This window comes from Poecilia reticulata, chromosome 3, assembly GCF_904066995.2.
Source record: "Poecilia reticulata chromosome 3, P_reticulata-male-v2, whole genome shotgun sequence".
In the NCBI taxonomy this organism is placed as follows: Eukaryota; Metazoa; Chordata; class Actinopteri; order Cyprinodontiformes; family Poeciliidae; genus Poecilia; species Poecilia reticulata.
This window is the reverse complement of record NC_088832.1, coordinates 550,730-570,817: the sequence shown is the minus strand read 5'-3', so window position 1 is coordinate 570,817 and position 20,088 is coordinate 550,730. Positions and strand designations below refer to the sequence as shown.

At 42.1% G+C, this 20,088-nt stretch overlaps 3 protein-coding genes and 1 long non-coding RNA gene across 8 annotated transcripts; 3 read left to right on the top strand and 1 right to left on the bottom strand.

Moving 5' to 3' along the window:
- Positions 1–752: 752 nt before the first annotated feature.
- Positions 753–8,659, top strand: ubap1lb (ubiquitin associated protein 1-like b). Its single transcript, XM_008404960.2, has 6 exons — positions 753–807; positions 2,618–2,732; positions 3,071–3,664; positions 6,050–6,256; positions 6,860–6,961; positions 7,040–8,659. Exons 2-6 carry the CDS (start codon positions 2,631–2,633, stop codon positions 7,172–7,174), a joined length of 1,140 nt encoding a protein of 379 aa, XP_008403182.2. The 5' UTR covers positions 753–807; positions 2,618–2,630; the 3' UTR covers positions 7,175–8,659.
- On the bottom strand, positions 6,112–11,155 carry kbtbd13a (kelch repeat and BTB domain containing 13a). Of its 2 annotated transcripts, XR_001776435.2 has the most exons (3): positions 9,879–11,155; positions 6,381–6,490; positions 6,112–6,223 (listed from the first exon to the last, which is right to left on the bottom strand). XR_001776435.2 is itself a non-coding variant. In XM_017303899.2 (1 exon), exon 1 carries the CDS (start codon positions 11,032–11,034, stop codon positions 9,565–9,567), a length of 1,470 nt encoding a protein of 489 aa, XP_017159388.2. In that variant the 5' UTR covers positions 11,035–11,155; the 3' UTR covers positions 7,779–9,564. The 2 variants fall into 2 exon arrangements, 1 of the variants encoding a protein (XP_017159388.2); XM_017303899.2 differs by lacking the exons at positions 6,112–6,223; positions 6,381–6,490 and having other exon boundaries at positions 7,779–11,155.
- Positions 11,156–12,168: 1,013 nt separating this feature from the next.
- rasl12 (RAS-like, family 12) lies at positions 12,169–18,298 on the top strand. 4 transcript variants are annotated; one of them, XM_081604895.1, is made up of 6 exons: positions 12,169–12,387; positions 12,947–13,227; positions 13,550–13,606; positions 14,253–14,326; positions 16,576–16,770; positions 17,807–18,298. In XM_081604895.1, the coding sequence occupies exons 2-6, from the start codon at positions 13,092–13,094 to the stop codon at positions 18,134–18,136; spliced, it is 792 nt and encodes a 263-aa protein (XP_081461021.1). In that variant the 5' UTR covers positions 12,169–12,387; positions 12,947–13,091; the 3' UTR covers positions 18,137–18,298. The 4 variants fall into 4 exon arrangements, with proteins under 4 accessions (XP_081461021.1, XP_081461022.1, XP_008403186.2 ...); XM_081604896.1 differs by lacking the exon at positions 12,169–12,387 and adding an exon at positions 12,631–12,946 and having other exon boundaries at positions 13,026–13,227; XM_008404964.2 differs by lacking the exon at positions 12,169–12,387 and having other exon boundaries at positions 12,631–13,227; positions 17,897–18,298.
- A 158-nt stretch (positions 18,299–18,456) lies between these two features.
- Positions 18,457–19,260, top strand: LOC145551028 (uncharacterized). The gene is made up of 2 exons (XR_014086783.1): positions 18,457–19,115; positions 19,189–19,260. It is a non-coding gene; the product is annotated as an uncharacterized LOC145551028 (long non-coding RNA).
- The last annotated feature ends 828 nt before the right edge of the window (positions 19,261–20,088 follow it).

Sequence of the window (20,088 nt, the reverse complement as noted above, 5' to 3'; positions counted from 1 at the left end):
TACCCAAAACTTCCTCAGCATCATCTTGAATCAACTTGGTGGTTTATATTTGGACACATTTGGGTGTTTCAATAGGATAATGACCACCCAGACAGGTTTTGGATGGATTAAACTGCATATCAGGTGAATGAAAGGGCCAAGATCTCAACCCTTGTTAAAATTTGCGACTTAATAGATTCATCAGTGCCAAGAAACCTACAAACCTACCAATTCAGTAATTCACATAAGAGAAAACGGAACAGCAAAGCATAAAGTTTCCATGAAGACCAACATCCTCTTCTGTGCACGTCGTTGGACTAAAGCAGTTGCCACTTTCTGCCAGAAGGGGGCATTCTATTATAAAAGTGTTTTGGAACTCAGCACGTTCTACTGCCTGGCAGTGATGCACTTCTGCCAGGCAGATTAGTTTCTTCTATTTGAAGTGACTGTTAACAACGAAAATGTAAACTTGCATGGAAATAAATGTGGTGCTGTAAGCTGGATGTGTTTTCAAATCTTTTATAGGTTTTATAGAGTTTACCATGCAGCATAAAGTCAGGAAATTACAGAAACTTGATTCTTGGCACCTAATCACCCAAATTCTAATTAATACAATGAACTAAGCCTTATAGCGCGAGCTCTGAGTGCCAAGACGTTAGCAGTGTGGCAAAATGTTATCAAACGTGGGATGTTGTCTGATACGCACTCAACTAATGGGGTTAACTGAGGTTAATGGATTAGAGTTTCAGCTGCTTCTGACAGAACCTTCAGAGGGAGGTTTCACTCCAGCTTCACACAGCATTTCACTGAGGCACAGATAAATCACAGGTAGGTTCCCTCTTCATGCTGGCTTTGGTTCATGTGTAACTGATTATTTTTAAGGATTATTGTTACTATGAAATTTCTGTGTGTAATCGTCTTTTACATCTATTTTCTTTGGTCGCTTCAGAATAAAAGCTCACAAGAAATTAGAAAGTAATGTTACAAAACTCCTGTGTCTCAAAGTCTTGGAATACTTTGAGACAATACCTCTGCACTGTCTCTACCTCTGACAGTGCAGAGGTAGAGAAATAAGTTCTTCCATCAAATGACTGCTGAATCTGGAAAATATTGTTGGGATTTTTCTGTTAAGTTCAACGCTGAGGCGAAGTGAAACATTCCTTCATCAAAACCTGATGTCTCCTGGGAGTCTCAAAGAACCCTAAATAGAATTACTGTAGAAAAGTACAGAAGTGTATCACTGCACATACACTTTAGGATGAGTTATATTTTTATAATGACATATGAAAATATATCCCTCTAAAAGATTACTACTTCTTAAAAAGGCACAGAGATTTAAGTCTCATTAAAACAAGAGCATTTCTTGTTATCACGAGATGCTGCTCTATTTGTTTCCTAGCTCTGATAGTAAGATTCCATAGAAAAGCACTTTGTCGTGAAAAATAGTGGTGAGGATTTATCAAGCTTTGCGTAATGCCTGCTGGAAGAACTAAAATTTCATTAAAACCTATTTGAAGAAATAGCGTAATGCCTGCTGGAAGAACTAAAATTTCATTAAAACCTATTTGAAGAAATAGCGTAATGCCTGCTGGAAGAACTAAAATTTCATTAAAACCTATTTGAAGAAATAGCGTAATGCCTGCTGGAAGAACTAAAATTTCATTAAAACCTATTTGAAGAAAAAAACAACATTATGTCAGGTGTTAGAGTGAAGTGCTGTGTAAAAGTGGTTAGTTTCATGTAGAATGTTTTGTACAGACCATTAAAGAAAGTCTTGTTCTGGTTTAGCTTTATATGAGCTTCTTTACTAGCACCAGGATACACAACAAGCTCAAGAAACATGTTTCCTCTGCTGCTTGAAGTCCTGCACCATCTGCTCTGGCTTTTATTCTCACTGCAGCACATGTCTGATTAACTTTCAGTGGACAGAAGGAGCAGAAGCTGAGCATCTGCTCTGACATCACGTGCGAAATGTTTATCTGGTGTCCTGTCTATTCACGGATCCAATGCCACAAACTTGCATAGTATCTAACAGGAGAGCATGTGGCTTTTATTCATTGTGTTACACTCTTCACCAAGCCAATAAAGGAATGTATGAGTGTGAAGTCAGTCAGGGTTCCTGTGAAGGAAACAGCTACACTGTATTTTTCTTTTCCCTGGGGAGGGTGGTGGGAGGATTGCCATCTTTTAACCTGAACATTTCTGCTGAACTGAAAAATAACTTCTAAACATCTCTTTCAGGGACTTAAATATTTGCTCAAGCTGTAAACATCTATTTCCTTGATAGAGCAAGGTTAGAGAGGACAAGTTTGCTTGGTCAGGAACAGATTGGACTCATCAGAATCCTCCCAGCTTTAAGGTTCACAACACAAGCAGAGCACAAGCTGCCTGTTTACAAAATATGGCCGAGCAAATCTCACCCCCATCCTACATAACACCCCCCCCCCCCCCCCCAGGGACTATTAGGAAAATAGTCCCTGCAATGTATTAAATAAATAATACACACACAAACAAACTGTTAAAATGGTGACAAGTGTTTTGGAGATATAGGTTTTAAAACAATGCCAGTCAACTGTTTACAAGATGGGTGTACTCTTTACACATCCTGTGTGTGTGTGCGTGCGTGTGTGTCTCTCAGTGAACCGAATAGGATGGAAGGTCTTCCACTGAAGATGCCCCAGGCTGTCGTCTTACAAGTCAAAGATGACGTCAAAGTGACGATGCCTGACCTCAGCATATTACGGAAAACAGCAGTACGGATGCTTTCCTTCCTTACTCTGTGTCTTTATGTGTTTTATTTGTTTGTGTGTTCAGTGTTTCATGCAGCTCTTAGCATGCTAGAAAACAGAATTTTATTTAGCCTCTGAGGTAAATTTAGCTTACATGACATGGCCCATGTCATCAGAATGTGAACCAAATTTCAATACATTTTACACTAAGAATGGATAAAATTTTGCTAAACAATGAAAATAAAGACAGAAGCCACATCATTTCCCTTAATGAGGTTAACAAAAAGTCAGTTAATTTTAAAAGTTCTTTGCTCCAGTAAAACAGGTAGTAAAAGGTTGCATATTGTTTCTTGATATTACAGTACGAGTTCAGCTTGGAGAACTGGGTGTTAACCGGCTTACAGAATGGTCCCACCCACCATCAGCGACCTCAGCCATTCACCCCTCCATCTGAACTTTTACCATCTTGTCCTCCGTACTGGATGATGTTCAGCAGCCCACAGCAGAGTCGTCTAGCCAGCCGCCACAGCTCTGACTTATGGGAACCAAATCCTCGCCAACGCTCCCACAGCCTCAACCCTGCTGTACTTCGCACCACCTTCACCATCTCAGACTTGGAGGATGAAGGAGGAAATACTGTGCAGGAAGCCAACGAAAACCTGACAGCTAAAGCTTGTTTGAAGGAAGAGCACCCAGCTGCATCATGTCAGAGCGGTCAAAGAAAAGCACAGAGAGCCTTCATCCCTGACCTGCTGAATCCTCCATCCTGCCTGAGCAGCCTCCCCCACAAGCGCAGGAAGAACCTGCGGCAGTGTTCTGTCTCTGGGACAGACATGTCCAAAAAACAAGAGTCCAACATGGACTGTCAGCCTCTGAGCTCATTCTCATACAAAGCTCCCAACACCAGGACCTATGCCACCGACAAATCCACTGGCAACCATAAAACAGCAGATATGGTAAGACATATTCTTCATATTACAGCTTAACAACTTGATAATTTGTGAGAAAAAGTACTTCTATTTGTCTTTTTCTTTCATCTGAGACAATCGTTATTATGTGTGTGGAGTAGGACATAAACATACATGCAACTGAGTTGTATTCTTTACAGTATAATTTGCTATGCCCTTAAACATTGTCCATCATTACGACTAATTCAGCTAGAAGTGAGTCTCAGAGCTCATTTTCAAATGTCCTCATTTGAAAATCCTCATTCAAATGAGGATTTTTATTATTGCTTTTTTGCACAATATGAGAACATAAAGATACTATAAAGCACTTCACACCAAGTCAATGCAGAAATGGTTGATGATGACATGGCCTACTTTTTCAATAATTTTTAGTAACAGTAGAGATTAATGGATATAGGGAAAGTTAAAAGTCTCACAATATGCTTTGCAAAGACTTCAAATAAACTTAAAACCAGACATTGCGCCACTAGATACTAGACACTTAAATATTTACATTGTGTCAGATGCCTTTCAGCCAGTAGTGTCATACTGTTTAATTTAGTTTCTGTGTTTATGTAACTGTGCTGAACTTAGGCAAAGTCTAACTTGGTCCAGTTCAGATGTAAACCCGTTCGGTTCTTATGTCTTCATATTGCTTCTCTCTGTTTTGTGTTTAATAATGTCCAGGAGTTTTTGATAATTGTTTAATCTGTATGGAGCAAAATATGCACTGGTCAACAATCATGGATTCACTGCAGTGGGTACAGCATCTTATGAACACAGCTTTTTACGTTAGCATCAAACCAGTGGATATTTTTAAAGTCTGTATTAATCCATTGGAATGTTACTAAATCCGCAAATTTACAACATGCAATTCATTAGGATCTTGACTGACATCATTACATCTAACAGTGACCCAATGACCAAATTTACCAGGTAGGCCAGGGTAAGAGGGCCAGTGCTTTTTTATGAGAGCATACAACAAAAGAATAAAACAAACAAGAAAAAGAACAGACAATATTTCATAGTTTAATATATCAATTGAACCACTTGCATGTCTGCAGCTGCAGGTTGCAGACCCCTGATACATCACATGAAAACTGTGATCCTGTCTCAATACGGCTGAGGTTAAAAGTGCAATTCATCTTTAAAGTAAAGCTCTGAAGGCAAAAATGGTCCAATCCTTTCAGTACACGACCAGTCCTACAGGGACCTGGCCCCTGTGGCCCCTGCGTAGAACCGCCCATGCCAGGAATAATAAAAGAATAATAAAAGAGGAAGGACAGTTACAATGCTTTACCATCAGTGAACCCACTTCTTGCCTATCTCTCTCAGAATGGCAACGAGACCCCTGTGCCCTCTGCCCTTGTCACAACCAACTACCAACAGGGAGTGCTGTTTCCACCATAACACAGAAACCCAAATGAAAAGTACTGACAGGTGAAATCATGACTTTAAAGCAGGGGTGTCCAAAGTCGGTCCTCGAGGGCCGGCATCCTGCACGTTTTAGTTCTCTCCCTCGTGGTAGTAACAACCTTTTCAGCTTGTCAATATTCCTCTTAGGGCTTCTAACGAGCCATCATTTGATCCAGGTGTGTAAAACCAGAGAGAGAACTAAAACTTGCAGGATGCCGGCCCTCGAGGACCGACTTTGGACACCCCTGCTTTAAACCTTGTTTCATTTACTCTGGCAGAAGTAAATCAGCTCATAATTCCGCAGCTTGTTGTATGAACACAACTAAAGCTATTAGCTTCTGATCTCTGAGAGCTGGCATCAACAAACTCATTCAGATTCTGTTTTAAATACATATTCAGTTCTTTGAGAACAAATCAGAACAGTTCAATGTAGAGAAAATTTCTGTCAGTGAGGTTTTTCTCCTCTACACAACAGATTTGCAAAAATGATAACGGTTTCACCTGTTTTTGTCAAATGAGCAGCTGAGACTCATCGTTACAGGTCCGTGGGCCTTTACAGGTTAGCATAAATCTGCTCTATTAACAGAGTTACTATTAATATCTTCATTAGATGACCCTTTGAATTTTCTTAGAGCTGCAATTTAAATTCAGTCTTAAAGAATTCTGTTTTCTTCAGTTTCAAATGCTGGAAAAAGTCTGCTTGGATATCATCACTTAATATTTAATCGTTTAAAGATTAAATCAGTTCTCAGCATCTATTTTTTATTTTTCTTAGCAACTTTAATATACTTCCATAGTGTATAAATAGACTTGGTAAAGCCTGAGAGCAGACAGGTTAGCACCTTGATCAGGATTACAGTGTGTGACTTGTCTCCTTCCACCGCTGTGTGACACTCTGGCCTGCACTCAGCGTTCTGGAGAATATGAGCCGTCAAAGCCATGTTTTAATAACGGACTGCTGTCTGCTGTGTCTTCCAGATGCATCTCAGACCAAACTGCTGCAGAGCTCACCACAGAGCCTCGCTGTGCGGGAGCCTGAGCTCTGCTCTGGACTCGTCTGTGGAGCTCTTGTCAGCTCTGAGCCCAGAGGAGAGGGAGCTGCTCAGGGCCATCACTGCCCGGGGATACCCCCTCCGCACTGCCATCATAGCCCTGCAGAGGGCAGGACAACAGACCCCAGATCAGGTTAGTGTCGCATTCACCAGAAATGATGTTACCAGGTAACTAATCAACCACTGAGGCTGAAACAGAGATTCTATCGACCTATATCAGACACATTACCAATTCATGATGTCTGTTCATACAGTACCTTTTAAAAGTCCTGACTCTATATTTAGAACCAAATCAGCAAGACATCTGGTAATCTTTAAAGTGGTCTTGATCAGCAAGTGTCCAGGATTCCTGCAAGTCCTTTCAAATCTGGAAATAGAAAACAGAAGAGCACAAAGCAGTAGTGGGTATGGGGTTGTAGGAGGTGAAACAGAAATACTGTATACTAAGCCACTTTAAGCCAGTTTAAAAATAGAGCCAAGACACCACAGCTTGTGGTGCATTATGTGTTTTCCCATGACATGAAAAGCTCTTTGCTCTGAGAGGAGAGAAAGCCAAACTGCAGAACATCCTGGGACAACAGGACAGGAACTTATGGGAGACATGGAAACTTATACCATAAAACTGTTTCATAAATGAAGTTTAATTGAAACATGTTTATTATTTTACTACATTATGAAATACATTACAAAAAAAAGCACACCATTCATGCTAATATATTTGAATGTGTTTCTGCAGATCCTGAATTACCTCTTTGCATGTGAGCACCTGTGTCAGCTGGGCTATGACATGGCTCAGGTGGAAGAAGCCCTGGAGATGTTTCAGAACTGCGAAACAAAGGTGGTAAGCAGCAGCGTATGAATCCCGGAGACTTGACTCATTTCAAGACTTGACTCATTTCAACTTCTTCCTGTTTAGGCAGAGGAGTTCCTCCACCTCCTGACTCAGTTCAATGAGATGGGCTTCCAGCCACACACCATCAAAGAAGTGCTGCTTGTCCATGAGAATCACAGAGAGCGGGCGCTTGAGGAGCTGATGATGCATGTGGCGTGATGGTGCGGCCACATGCAGTTCGGTTCAAACTGGAGAGTGGGTTTTAGGCAGTGGGTTTTAGTTGTGTTCAGTAATGCTATATTCATGATTTTCATATTATTTTTTTGTATTAAAGCACTCCAGTTAAACTCTCAGCATATGTCATAGTGAGTTTTAGGACAGTTCTATTTTCGTAGAAGTTATTTTTGGAAGCATAAAAACTAAACCAGTAATTATTGTGTTGCATCTAAAAGCAAATAAGGTTCAGATGTCATTTTATTTGTCTCCATTTAGCTCCTCTGCCTGAGTTTGACAAGACATTGATGTTCATTGGTCTGACCTACTGCAGAGTGAGGGGTCTGGAATGTTCAATCAAAGTGGATTTTCAGCTGCATCCAGCAGCCGCAATGATTTCCATTTTAAATTCTCTGGTTTATGCTACAGATCAGCACTACACTACAAAATGTAGCTCATTAATGAAGTCCACTACAAAGAAGCCCACCTGATGGGGCCACGCTCTAGAGACAGCTTATACAGGCAGGAGCCCAGGGCCCCATTTTTGGGTGGTCCCTAAAGAGTTTTCTTTTCTTTTTCATGTTTTTCTTTTTTATTTAATGAATGGGTCTTTTGCAACATTTCACTTTATATAAAAGTCATGTGAGTTGTATTATTTTAGGATGTTTAGACTATAAACAATGACCAAGGAGTTATTGTCTGGAGGACGTATTTAACCGAGCAAGCATCAGTTCATACCTGTTGATGTATGTAGGATTATATTATTTACTGTAATTTGCATTAGCAAAATATTTCTTACTTAGAGGATAAGACACCAAAGCTGGCTGCACCCCAGGGCCCACATCCTTTTATATCCGGCCCTGGTCATTAATGTCTTTCCACATCTACAGTCACAGTAAACAGAAAATACAAACTCCATCAGCTCAAGAGTCAGAATGATCTAGTTTATACCAGCCTTTAAGTGATTATTATAGATGAATTATTACCACCACAGCAATGAGGGGGTGCAAAGAGAAAGCTGCTTAAATATTTGTTCAGTCTTTTTCTCTTTGGTTTGCTCTGATCAGTTGCTCTCAAAGGTGTCTGCAGGATGTAGGCTAAGAGTGTTTTATCATTTCTTTGAGTACTGAACCATTGCTGATGTCTTTCCTACTTGGCATTGCTGGAACACACACCTGTTTGCTCCTGAACAGCAAACTCCCAGAAGCACAGTGGGAGACCACACAGCACCAAGAAAGCACCCAGGGTCAACTTTTCCAGTTTTACTTCTTCTTTGTGTAATAAATAACAGTGCAGAACCTGTCAAATCTGAATCATTTTCAAACCTGATAAATACCAGATATCTGTCATATGCTCTGATATGGAAAATCCAAACTTTCTTTTTATCAAGACTATCTGTGCTGGATGGTGTGCTCAGAGTTCCCAAATTGCTTCAAATGTAATTTAGAATCACAACAAAAACATGTTTCAATATAAAAACTTACATCTTCATCTTCTGATTGAATTTAATGACTTATTTCTTTTTGCTTTTTTCATGCTTATATACTAAATCATGTATTTATACAAAATAAATACATAAAGAAATAAAATGTTGCTACTGTAGCTGCTTTACTTTAACAGACAGAAAAGCAAGTGCTTTTCTGGGAGTCTGGCGTTTAGGCATCCCTAATGGTTGCCATGGAATATTCAAGGATTTCTCAAACATGCATGAAGGAATCAAAGCAAAACTCCAAGTATATTTTTGATGAGGGAATAACATTATAACATGACATAAAACTGAACTCAACACAACACATTTTAAGCGGGGAAGGAGAAAGCACCCAACACAGAAATCCATGATCATCTGCCATATCGGTTCAGTCTTTTTCTCATTGTTCAGCTATGAACATGAATATAATCTAATATATTATCTAATACCTGCAGTCTGAAACAGACTTTTTGTTTGTTTTTCTCTGAGTATTTACGGACGGTGGAATTTACTAGGATGTCCACTCCTGGGGAGACTGAAATCTGGGTTGCTTTCCACTCATGAATAACTTAGTTCTCTGTGGAATGATGAACTTTACATAGATCAGAAATTGTTTTTCACAAAGCTAAAATGTTCCACATGAAACATTCTTCAAAACGTGTTCAGTGTAACTAACATGACTAAGTACCTTATTCAAAAATGTGATATGAAAACTTACAACTATCAACAAGCTTCAAATATTATTTAACTGTTTTTCTATCAGAAAGTTTCTTTTGGCTGCACTTAATAAAAAAAAAATCCATTTTGCGATTCATGTTTCACATCATACTACTCTGGAGAAATCCTACTCCAACAAGTTTTTCACTTCTATGGGGAAGATACTGACTGCTTATTAGTGCTCCACAAAAGCCAACTTCAGAATTTACCTTCAGAAGTTATAGGAGCACTGTAAAGGAAAGGTGGGAACAATATGTTTGTCTCTAAAGCTTTCTTCTGAAGTTTGATCCAAACATCTATCCCCGAGAGAGACGGTGTGCTTAGGAAGCCTCATCTGGAACGTGTAGATGGATCCAACCCGACCGAAACCTTCCATCTCACGCTTTCGCCTCCACTGGGTCTTCTCCACCCTGTACTCAGTGGTAACATGTCTACTAAGGGTGAACACCGAATCACCTTTGACCACAGCGGTGAACAGAGAGCCTTTGCTGTTGCTATAGTGACCGGACATGGCTGTCCACTGACCTGAGGTCAGGTTGTAGCAGTCCATCACGCACAGCAAGAAGTCCTCACCCGGTCCGTTCCGCATCATGTACAGATTATCCCTGTGGCCCACCATGCAAAGTCCATAGCTCTGCTGGCGGATGAGCGTTGTGACCAAAAGCCAGCGGTCGTCCTCTGGGACGTACTTGTGGACATCTGTGGCCCCCCTCCCTCTCCATAGACAGATGAAGATCCTGTTCATGGCTACAGCTGACACCACAGACGCTGCCTGGCAGGGCAGGGCCGAGACGAAGCCCCAGGTCCCCTCAGACATCTGAAGTCTCTCCACCGATGACAGATCCTTCATGTTGAACTTCCCCCCTAAGGCATAGAGACATCCCTCAAGACCAATCAGTGTGAAGCTGTAGCGCAGCTGCTGGGGACCACAGATTGTGGACCAAGTGTCATCTGTAGGGTTGTAGCAGAACCCGGTCTCCACAACCCTCTTACTGACATCGTGCACTCCTCCAATGATGTACAGTTTGTTGTCAAGGACAGCTACCCCTGCCATGGTGGTGCTGGTGCTCAGTGGCAGCTGAGTGAGGGTTCTCCACCTGTGTTCCTCATCCAGATAGCAAACTGTTCTCTGGACATCGTGCAGCAGCTCTGAGGATGGAGAGTGGCTGCACACGGCCATGTAGCTGCTTGGGGAAACAGACTCCAAGTACTCCACCATCTGCCTGGGTAAGGCGTGCACGTCCTCCTTCAGATCAGCATACATGTCCCTGATGAATAAGGCCGAGTGGTGGGACAGCTCCCACACCCCGTAGACAGCAGCTGTGTGATACATAAGCAAACAGTTTTCCGAGCTGATGATGTTCATCATGTGTTTGGTGAGAGCTGGTACCTGGAGAAAAGCCGTGCATTCAATAGATTCAACAATCTGGTCACTGTTGAGCATGGGCTGCTCCCCCTGCAGCACCCGCAGCAGCACCAGGAATCCCTGAACGCCAACGCTTTGCAGCTGTACCTCCTCCTGCTGGCATTCTCTCATTCCAGACTGGAACAACGCTCTGAAGTACTCACAGTTGTCTGCCATGACGGTTCTGTCCACGCTGAAAATATTGCCGTTGACATTGACCTTCAACCTGTCTGCTGCCTCACTGTGTCCGGACCCCTGGCAGCTGCTGGCCGCCATCAGTTTCTGCTGCAGCTCCCTACCAAACGCTCATTCATTAAAAGCATTTCAATCCGTTTTGAAATCCCACTACATGCACTACTTGTTGAACTGCCAATGACAGTATTCTCCTCCCTGTATCTGTTGGTGCAGCTCTGAGAGCACACTCTATACATAGCAGCAGCAGATGCAGAGGTGTGACACAGTCCAAGACCAAATGTAACCTGAGTGGAGAGGTGAGCTGGATGATGGAATGGTGACTTTAAATCAACAATTCCCTCTTTGTTTGTGGAACAGCTGAAGATCCGACCTTGAGCATGCCAAGTCAATGGCTTAGTGACAATGGTTGACTCATCTGGGGAAGTGCCACACATGCCACCATTTCAACACCCAATCTGTTCACAGGACAACTGTGCTGTCAAGTTTATGGCTCATCTACTGGGTCACAGAGAGATGTGGTGGAACATTTTATTATAAGGTTTTACATTATGACTTTGATCATCTGATCTGCTGGTCATGTTATGTTACTCTGATTATAAACTCTCACCAAATCAACCTGTCTGGGTGATAATTGAAGATGTATAATATGTCCATCTTACTTGTGAAATGTTGTTTGTGGAGCCCTCACGTCAATAGTCATCGATCCGAACAACAATATCCCTCAGTGCTGAGGCATTTTCTGCCGTTTTGATTGAGCAAAGGAGGGACGACCGCTCCAAGATGGCCGCCGTATTTCCTGCGCCGGAGCAGCCAATGCGGGGTCTACTCTTATATTATGTCTGGATGGACCGCTCTCGCCTATTGTCGTTGACGAGATTTAGGGCGGCCATCTTGGAGCGGTCCACCACTCCCCTCAGCGTTATGTGTTTAGCAGGCACAATGACGTATCAGCACACTTAATTGATCATAACACGATTTTTTATTAGTGGAAACCACAGGCACGTGCAGAGGGGGATCTGGGGGTGCTTGAGCACCTGCCCTTTTTGCTCCTTGCCCCCAATGCCCTTTTGGTCAATTTTTATTTTTTTGTATTATTATTTTTAAGCAATCTTCTGGCACATGACATGCACTAAAAATATCATTATTATTATTATTTTTTTGTACAACATAATAAACCCTCCGGTAACCTTGTTACCTTTGCCCGTGACGCATGACGCAGTTGCCTCTCGCGCAGTGAAATGAGGCGGCTAACTGGAGCCCAACGTTCAAGATTATAAAACAGTTTTTGGTGAATTAAAAAAAACGTTTTTGGTGAATAAAGTGGAGTAGACTTGCTACTTATAAGATGACGGAAAAGGTTGAAGTATCGTTTCTGCTTCAGCATGGAGTAGCGGCCTTTCTCTGAAGAACTACTGAGCGGGAGGAGACAGCCAGGTGAGGAAAACTGTTCTTATCTGTCGATTCAGTATTTCTATCATACAGACATTAGGCTGTTGTTGTTTTGCTATTAGCTAGCTGCTAGCTAACGATTTTGCTAGCAAAGCAAGATTACTAAAAGCTTCTTCCTTGTACCGTTAATGACAGCAGTCATTCTTCAGTATCGCTTTAGCAATAAGGGCACATCGCCTGTCCAAAACCGATCATCTCCATGGAGATATGCAGAAAATTTCCTTTGTAGTTCTGACGGCATTTTTTGGGGACTTTGAAAGACGTGTGTCCAAAACCAAGAACTGCGTTAAGCTTTGATTTAACTTGAGAGGAGAAACAGCAAATGTGAAAACAAGGATGTCTAACATATCTATGTCACATGAATGACGGAACACAAGCACTGAACTGTATGGAATTATTGAGTCTGACAAGGAAACTTTGACTCAGCCGTTGTTTCCATTAAGTTTAGTTTTTATTGTTTTTCTTTGAAGCTTTTTTTACTTAAAATGGCCAGATGAATGAACAAGCTTCACACAGCCCTGCTCGTTCTGGACTGTGACCACAGGTCTGAATCATCATCATCATCATCATCATCATCATCATCATCATCATCATCATCATCATCATCATCCCTCCCTCCTCAGTGTCAGCTTGGGGCTTCTGCCCCAAAGGAGCGCACATCTTTCCTGTCCCTGCTCGTCTGTAAGGACATGATCCCTTACAGACGAGAATCAGAATCAGCGTGCAGCAGTCTGGACCCGACCATGACTGGGATGTTTGGAAAGGTAAAGCCATGTGCTGAGTGCAACCTGGTTCTGCTTGGAGCAATGGGCTGTGGAAAATCAGGTCTGTGTTCCTTTTTAACAACTTGTTAGGAAAACATTGTAAATGAGGCACAATCATTTCTTTGTTGTAAAGGTTCTGATTAGGATTTTAGACTCTATTTTTAGTTCTGAGAGAATCCGAATGACTTTCTGTCAACTATTATTTTTGCAGCATAGAGAAATTGTTTTCAGGGTGGTCCATCAGAAAAGTTCCACCATTTCTCCTGGTAAATGGGACAGTTTATGAAGCTCTGACTTTCCCAGGACTCTGACTGACCCCCCGGCCCCATGGGGTCCAGATTCACTTACGCAACTTGTTTTATGCTCCTTTTCTCATTTTACAGCTCTCACTGTCAAGTTTCTCACAAAGCGCTTCATCAGTGAATATGATCCTTATCTTGGTGAGTCTTTTCTTCCTCACTGATTAAAAAAGTTAGTTAAAGTTAGTACATTTACTGCAGTGATTACATTACACATGCTAACATGGGAATACAATGTGAAACCAGTAGGTGGGTGAGAGACCACAAAGAACTTTGAAATACAGTAAAAATTTCATTATACAGTTATATTTAATAATAAATAATATTACGCTACATTACCAGTAAGTCAATTCATTGAGTGAAACATTGTATAGATCAATTCCAAACTACAAGCAGATTTTGTGTTTGTCATAAATTGTATATCCACTGTATATTTTATTCAATTGATCTCTACAGATGGTGGGAGAAAAAAAATCCTCATCTCAGATACTGGAGCATAATAATTTGATGGGATGTGTTTGGTTTGAACATTTGGGTCCAAACTTTTGATCGACATTTTGACAAACATCAGAGGATTCCAAACAAGAAGTTTAATTTTCTGACTGGAGGAGATTTAATAAATTGTTTCTACAGGAACAAAATGAGGGTTGGTCTACAGCACCATGCTGTGCACATCACACAAAATCATGAAATCAAACAGATATTTGACCATTAGCAAACTTAGCTTCATTCAGCTATGACACAAGACATTTGGAAATATCTCAGCTCTTCTGCTGTGTTTTTTCAGAGGATATCTATTCATCAGATGAGCTTGTGGACCATCAGCCTGTTACAGTTCAAGTGATGGACACCTGCGACCAGGTATGAGCCTCAGCAATAGGCTCCATATTTACCAGAGTAGCATCAGATCTGCAGTGTCGTTCTGAGCCATCAGTTGATTCTACTGCAGGGACAAGTTAGCTCTGAAAGTTCATAGAAAAGACGTTACAGACGGTCAGTAGCAAGTATGTGGGTAAGGCGCTCCCTCTAGTGGTGAAGCACAGGAACAGTCAGCTACTGATTCCAGAACTTCTTGAAACATTCCAGGGGCCTCATGCATAAGATTTGCCAGTTTTGACACTAAAACGTGTAGTACGGACAAATTAAGAAAAGTACGACGCACAAGAAAAAATCGGATGCATAAAGCCGTGCTCAAGCACGTGGCCGCGCACCTTTCATTTATAAATCCTAATTTGCGGGAAATAGAGCCCAGCTGCTGGTCCGTCCTGTCGCCACCCACAAATACATATGTAAATTAGTATAAATACCCGGAAGTCAGCCACCACGTGAAGCAATAACAATGTCAACGTCCTTGTTTGAAGAAGTATAAGTATTTACAATAATAATAATTATATATTTTATTTAAAAGATGCTTTCAGGGCACATAATGCCACCTCACAAAAATAAAATACATTTTAAAGAAAAAAATTTTTTTATTAAAAAAATAAAAAATAAAGAAATCGTGCAACTACCTGTCTGAACAGTAGCGCGTTCAGCCGGGATTTAAAGACTGAGTCAGAGAGTCCTTTGAGTGGGGAAAGTGGACGTTTATTCTAAATAGTAGAATCGTGTGTATAAGTTGTACATTTACAGAATAAAGATGCTTTATGTCCATAAGGCACTTTCACAAAGCAGGCGGCTCGACTGAAGGATGGCTGCAGCTGGCCGGTACCGGTACCGCACGCCTTCTTTAAGTTTTGCTCTGAGATCCCGGATTATCAGTCTGGGCAATCTAAACGCTAATAAACCTTCATCAACATTTCCCTGCAGATCAATATGATCTCTGAACAATCGCTCTCTCTGAATTCTCATGTTCCCCATCAGAGCCAAAGGGCTGCACAATTACGCGGCTCACCTTTGCGCAGCTACTTATATACATGTGATTGCATACACACCTTGATCATCTTAAAAATAATCAAACCTGTTGATTATTTTTAATCAGCAGGTTTGAGTTAATCTGATGATTAATCTGAACCAACCCTGTTTTCTTTTTTTAATGAGAATGAAATTACCCCGCAGATGCAATTCATGCGCTTCGGCTCACGGACCAATGTGTTACATCTTTATGAGACAAAAACTAGAAAAGAAAAGTACTATTTACATTCGAGTGAGGTTTTCACATACTTCTATTTTTATTTTCTTTATTTTGTGTGTGTGTTAGCTTATTGTCTGAGGATAAATGCGGTTCAGTTTCATTGTTTACCTTTAAGCAATAAAATATTAAAATCATGAAAAACATCGGTTTGGTGCTTCTTGGTCTAAATAACCGAATGTAGTCAGACTTAAGTGTATTTAGGTGAGTTTTGACGCTTTGTAGTTTGATATTGTCCACAGAAAAAGTTTGTGTGGCTGTCACACATTTTCACGCCAGTGAAAAAGTGTGCGTATATTTACGCAAACTTTGATGAAAGTTAATTTTTATACATTCCGACTTGTGCGTAAAATATGGCGCCGTACATTTTTTGTGCGCACGCACGCTTTATGCATGAGGCCCCAGATCATCTGAAAGCCACGCGGAGGAGGATTTGTTTTAAGAGTAAATGTAACGCTGATCTGAAGTTCATGTAAACAATACTTTAATTTCAGTGCCACCATATAAATGCAGCCAGTTTAATGACATCATGTTTTCCCATGATGGTCTATAATGTGTGAAAATTGCATGTATTAAGTATTTATTAGCACTTCTGGAAGTTTTTATCATACTAAGCTGTTGTAACAGATGATGTTTGTGACCTTGTTAGCACGTTCCTTTAGCGTTTCAACATATTAAATAAAGAGAAATACAATAATATCATCTTCTTGCCAGTAATAACCAAAATTATTAGCAAATTCAACAATTTTCCAGCTTGCAAAACAAATTGTTCTGAATAATTTCATGAATGTTGTGCCACTTCAGCCAAGTTCAGAGGAATTAATCCTGGAAGTCATTCTCAGCTGTTTATTTATTCGAGCGGAAAAAAACAGTTTTGGCTTAATGGTAAAAAAATTAATTGTCGTGTGTGTGCGTGTGTGTGTGTGTGTGTGTGTGTGTGTGTGTGTGTGTGTGTGCGTGTGCGTGTGCGTGTGTGTAGGAGGGTCCAGTGAATTGTGAGCGCTATCTGTCATGGGCCAATGCCTTCCTGGTCGTCTACAGCATCAACAACATGGAGAGTTTTAAAGGCTGCCAGCTGTACCTGCAGACTCTCTCCATCCATAAAAACACCTTCAGCTCCAGGACTCCCATCATCCTGGTGGGCAACAAGCTGGACATGGACAGATACAGGCATGTAATCTTTCTGTGGGTCTTTTTTATACCTGGCGTTGCTTGATTTGTGTTATATGGGTCTGCATATAACACAAGGCTGAAGAAAGCTCAGCTTTGAAGTTTGTGTTAGCAGGTCTAGGTTGAACACCTTATGCATGTAATATTTCAATAACTGATTTAAAAGTTATTTATTTGTAACAGTGACTACATTAAGATAACAGCTCTTTCATTACATGGTGGCCCCAGTAAGTATCATTGAAACAGCTTTGAACACTGCCTGAGGTAAACCTAGAGGATTTTGGCAACATAACAGTACACTGCAGACATAAATGCGTTGAACTGTAATGTATTACAGTTCAACAGGAGAGAAAACCTGTGAAGGAAATCAAAGAAACATAAAAGTAGAGCTCAAGAAAACAAAACAAACTTTGTTTTCCTGAGAATCATTCATTATCTCAAAAAATCCATTGGGAAAAAGTAAATGCAGCAGATGTCTGCTCTTGGTTTTCATACAAAATAAATCAAAATCTTGTTGGTAATTTTTTTGCTGTGTAATTGTGCAAACGGCACACACAAAAGTGTGGCTGAAATGCTCAGAGAGAGATGACTGTCTCCCTGAGAGTTAGATGACCAAAGCTGATTTCTCAAGAAACATCAGGTGAAGGTTAGGGTGATCCACAGTGATCCACTTTTTTCACTTCTGGCACCGATACAAATGTCTGAGGTTTAGTATCAGCAGATATCAATCCAATACAGAAAAACAGCTGAATTGATATTAATGAGGGATTGGTGCATCTTTAGTTGATGTTGTAAAAACAAAGTCTGATCTTCTGTCAGACAATGAAGAATTAAAGGTTATGTGTTTAACCTTTAAACACATAAAGGTTAAACGTTTAAAGGTTTAAACCTTTGAATGTTTGCAATTTATAGAAATTTATATAAATCTGATGTATAAAGCCGTGCGCACGCACGTGGCTGTGCATCTTTGCAGGACACTGGCCCTCGAGGACCAGGATTGCCCACCCCTGGTCTAAAGGCTGATTTGTCCTTTCAGGCAGGTGAGTCAGAGTGATGGTGAGGCTGTGGCAACTCGCTTTGACTGCTCCTTCTTCGAGGTGTCCGCCTGTTGGGACTTCCTGTCTGTGCAGCACATCTTCCACGAGGCAGTCCGGAGGGCCAAGCGAGGTGGCGAGCACAGCAACTTGCTCAATGCTGCCTACGTCAGCGAGGACAAAGGTTTGCTGGGTGTCCACTCCTTCTCCACTCTATGCTACAAGGAGCTGCCAGCGCCTGCCACCGCCAAGCTGGTCACAGTGAAGACATCCAGAGCTCAGAGCAAACGGAGGGCCGCCACACTCACCCTGCTCAAGGGCTTTAAGATCTTCTGACACGTCTGTCATCCAACTGTAACTTTAGAATTCTTTAAGACTGACGGCTCGATGCAACACAGCAGAGAACAGAGTAGAAAGAAGAGCTGGTATACTAATAGAGTATATTTTTCCTTTGTAAGGAAATAAAAAATTCTGATTCATAAAAGCCTTTAAACAGCTCCTGCTGGGTTGTACTTCTAAACGTTCTGGCTGTATGTTTCAGTTGTTTGCAGGCATGTGCAGAGGGGGGAGAGGGGGGTGCTTGAGCACCTGCCCTTTTGGTCAATTTTTATTTTTATTTATTTTTTTTGTATTATTATTTTCTAAGTCCTCTTCTTGTCAGGGTCTGTTTGTCCTCCCCTCGTCCTAGTTTCTTAGTTTGTTTTCCTTTAGTTAGTTTTATTTCCACCTGTCCCTGGAACCACCACTTCTCAAGACATCCAGCAGATGTCACCCATGCTCCACCCCTGAGAAGTGTCCTGGTTCAACCCGGACACACACCTGCAGCTGGTTAAGAGGGCGTGGACCGGCGATATAAGCAACAGCTACACTCCGTCTCACCGCCTGAGTGTTTGCCTACTACGGTAACCAGCGTTCCAGAAAGAGGCCTTCTGTGATTACTCTCGTCTAACCCTTGTTGTCTCCCTCGCCAGATTCTCCCGCCGTCTCCTAGTTGTTTCCCGGAAACCAGCTGCCCCGCGTTCGTGTAAGTCTGTCTCCCCGCTGTGGATCACCTCCCTCCTGTGTGATTTCCCGACCCTGCCGGTGTTCCCGGTCAGAGGCCACTCCCTGTGTGTGTGAGCGTTATCCCCCCTCGTCGATCCCTCTCCGGGATTTCCCCTTCGGGACGCTACGGGCCAGGAGGCCCACGCCCGAACTTCCCGGAGGACCGCCTGGACGGATCAGGCTCCAGGCCGTGCCCGACATCAGAGCTACTATCGCTCGTCAACGGACTCTTGGCTCGCGCTCCGCTTCGCCCCATATACCTCCACCCAAAGTAAGCTCACCTCAGTCATTTCCCGGAGAAACTCCGCTGAGTTCCCGCTAACCCTGCTTTCTCCCGTTGGCAGTAGAAGAACCGGTCCGCCGATTCGGCTTCGCCACCAGCTCCCTGACTCTTCAATAAACATCATTGTTTCTGACTCGCTCTGTCTGATTGTGTTCTTGCATGTGGGTTCGCAACCTTAAAGCCAACATGACAGAACACTCAGGCCAGTTCGTAACCTCAGCAGACGCAATCAGACGAGCGCTGTCCGAACAACACGCGCTAGTCCAGTCACATGACTCCGCATTACGGGAGTTAGCTAGTCGTCAAGCCGAGACTAACGATAAACTAACAGAATTAACCACTTTCCTACGGAATTCAGTTCAGCAGGCTCCCAGCTCTCAACCTTCCCCGACTGAGGCTCCGGATCCACCATCCCGCTCCATGTTTCGGACGTCCGACCCTCAGCGCCAGAGAAATTTTCAGGTGACGTCAGGAAGGTCAAGGGGTTTATTCTGCAATGCAATATCATCTTTAATCATTCACCGCAGAGTTTTTTGCATGACAGTGCTAAGATTTCCTACGTGTTATCCCTGTTGACGGGTCGAGCCCTAGAGTGGGCCGAAGCCCGGTTCTCTTCAGCCTCTGACTATGGGTGTACCTTCCCCGAGTTTTTGAAGGAGTTACAGCAGGTGTTTTGTCAAGAGGCTGAAAAGACTTCAGCCTCCCGTGAACTACACGGATTGAAGCAAGGCCAGAAGACTGTGTCAGACTTTTCCATCGATTTTAGAATCTTGGCCGCTGCTTCAGGCTGGAACCCTGCTGCGCTTAAAAGCGCATTCTTTCATGGATTAAATGAGCAGATAAAGGACCAACTGGCTACTCTAGATGAACCAGAGTCTCTGGATGAATTTATTAACTTGGCCATAAGACTAGACAACCGGATTCGGTCAAGGATGAGTGAGCGATCCCGCCGCACCGCCCT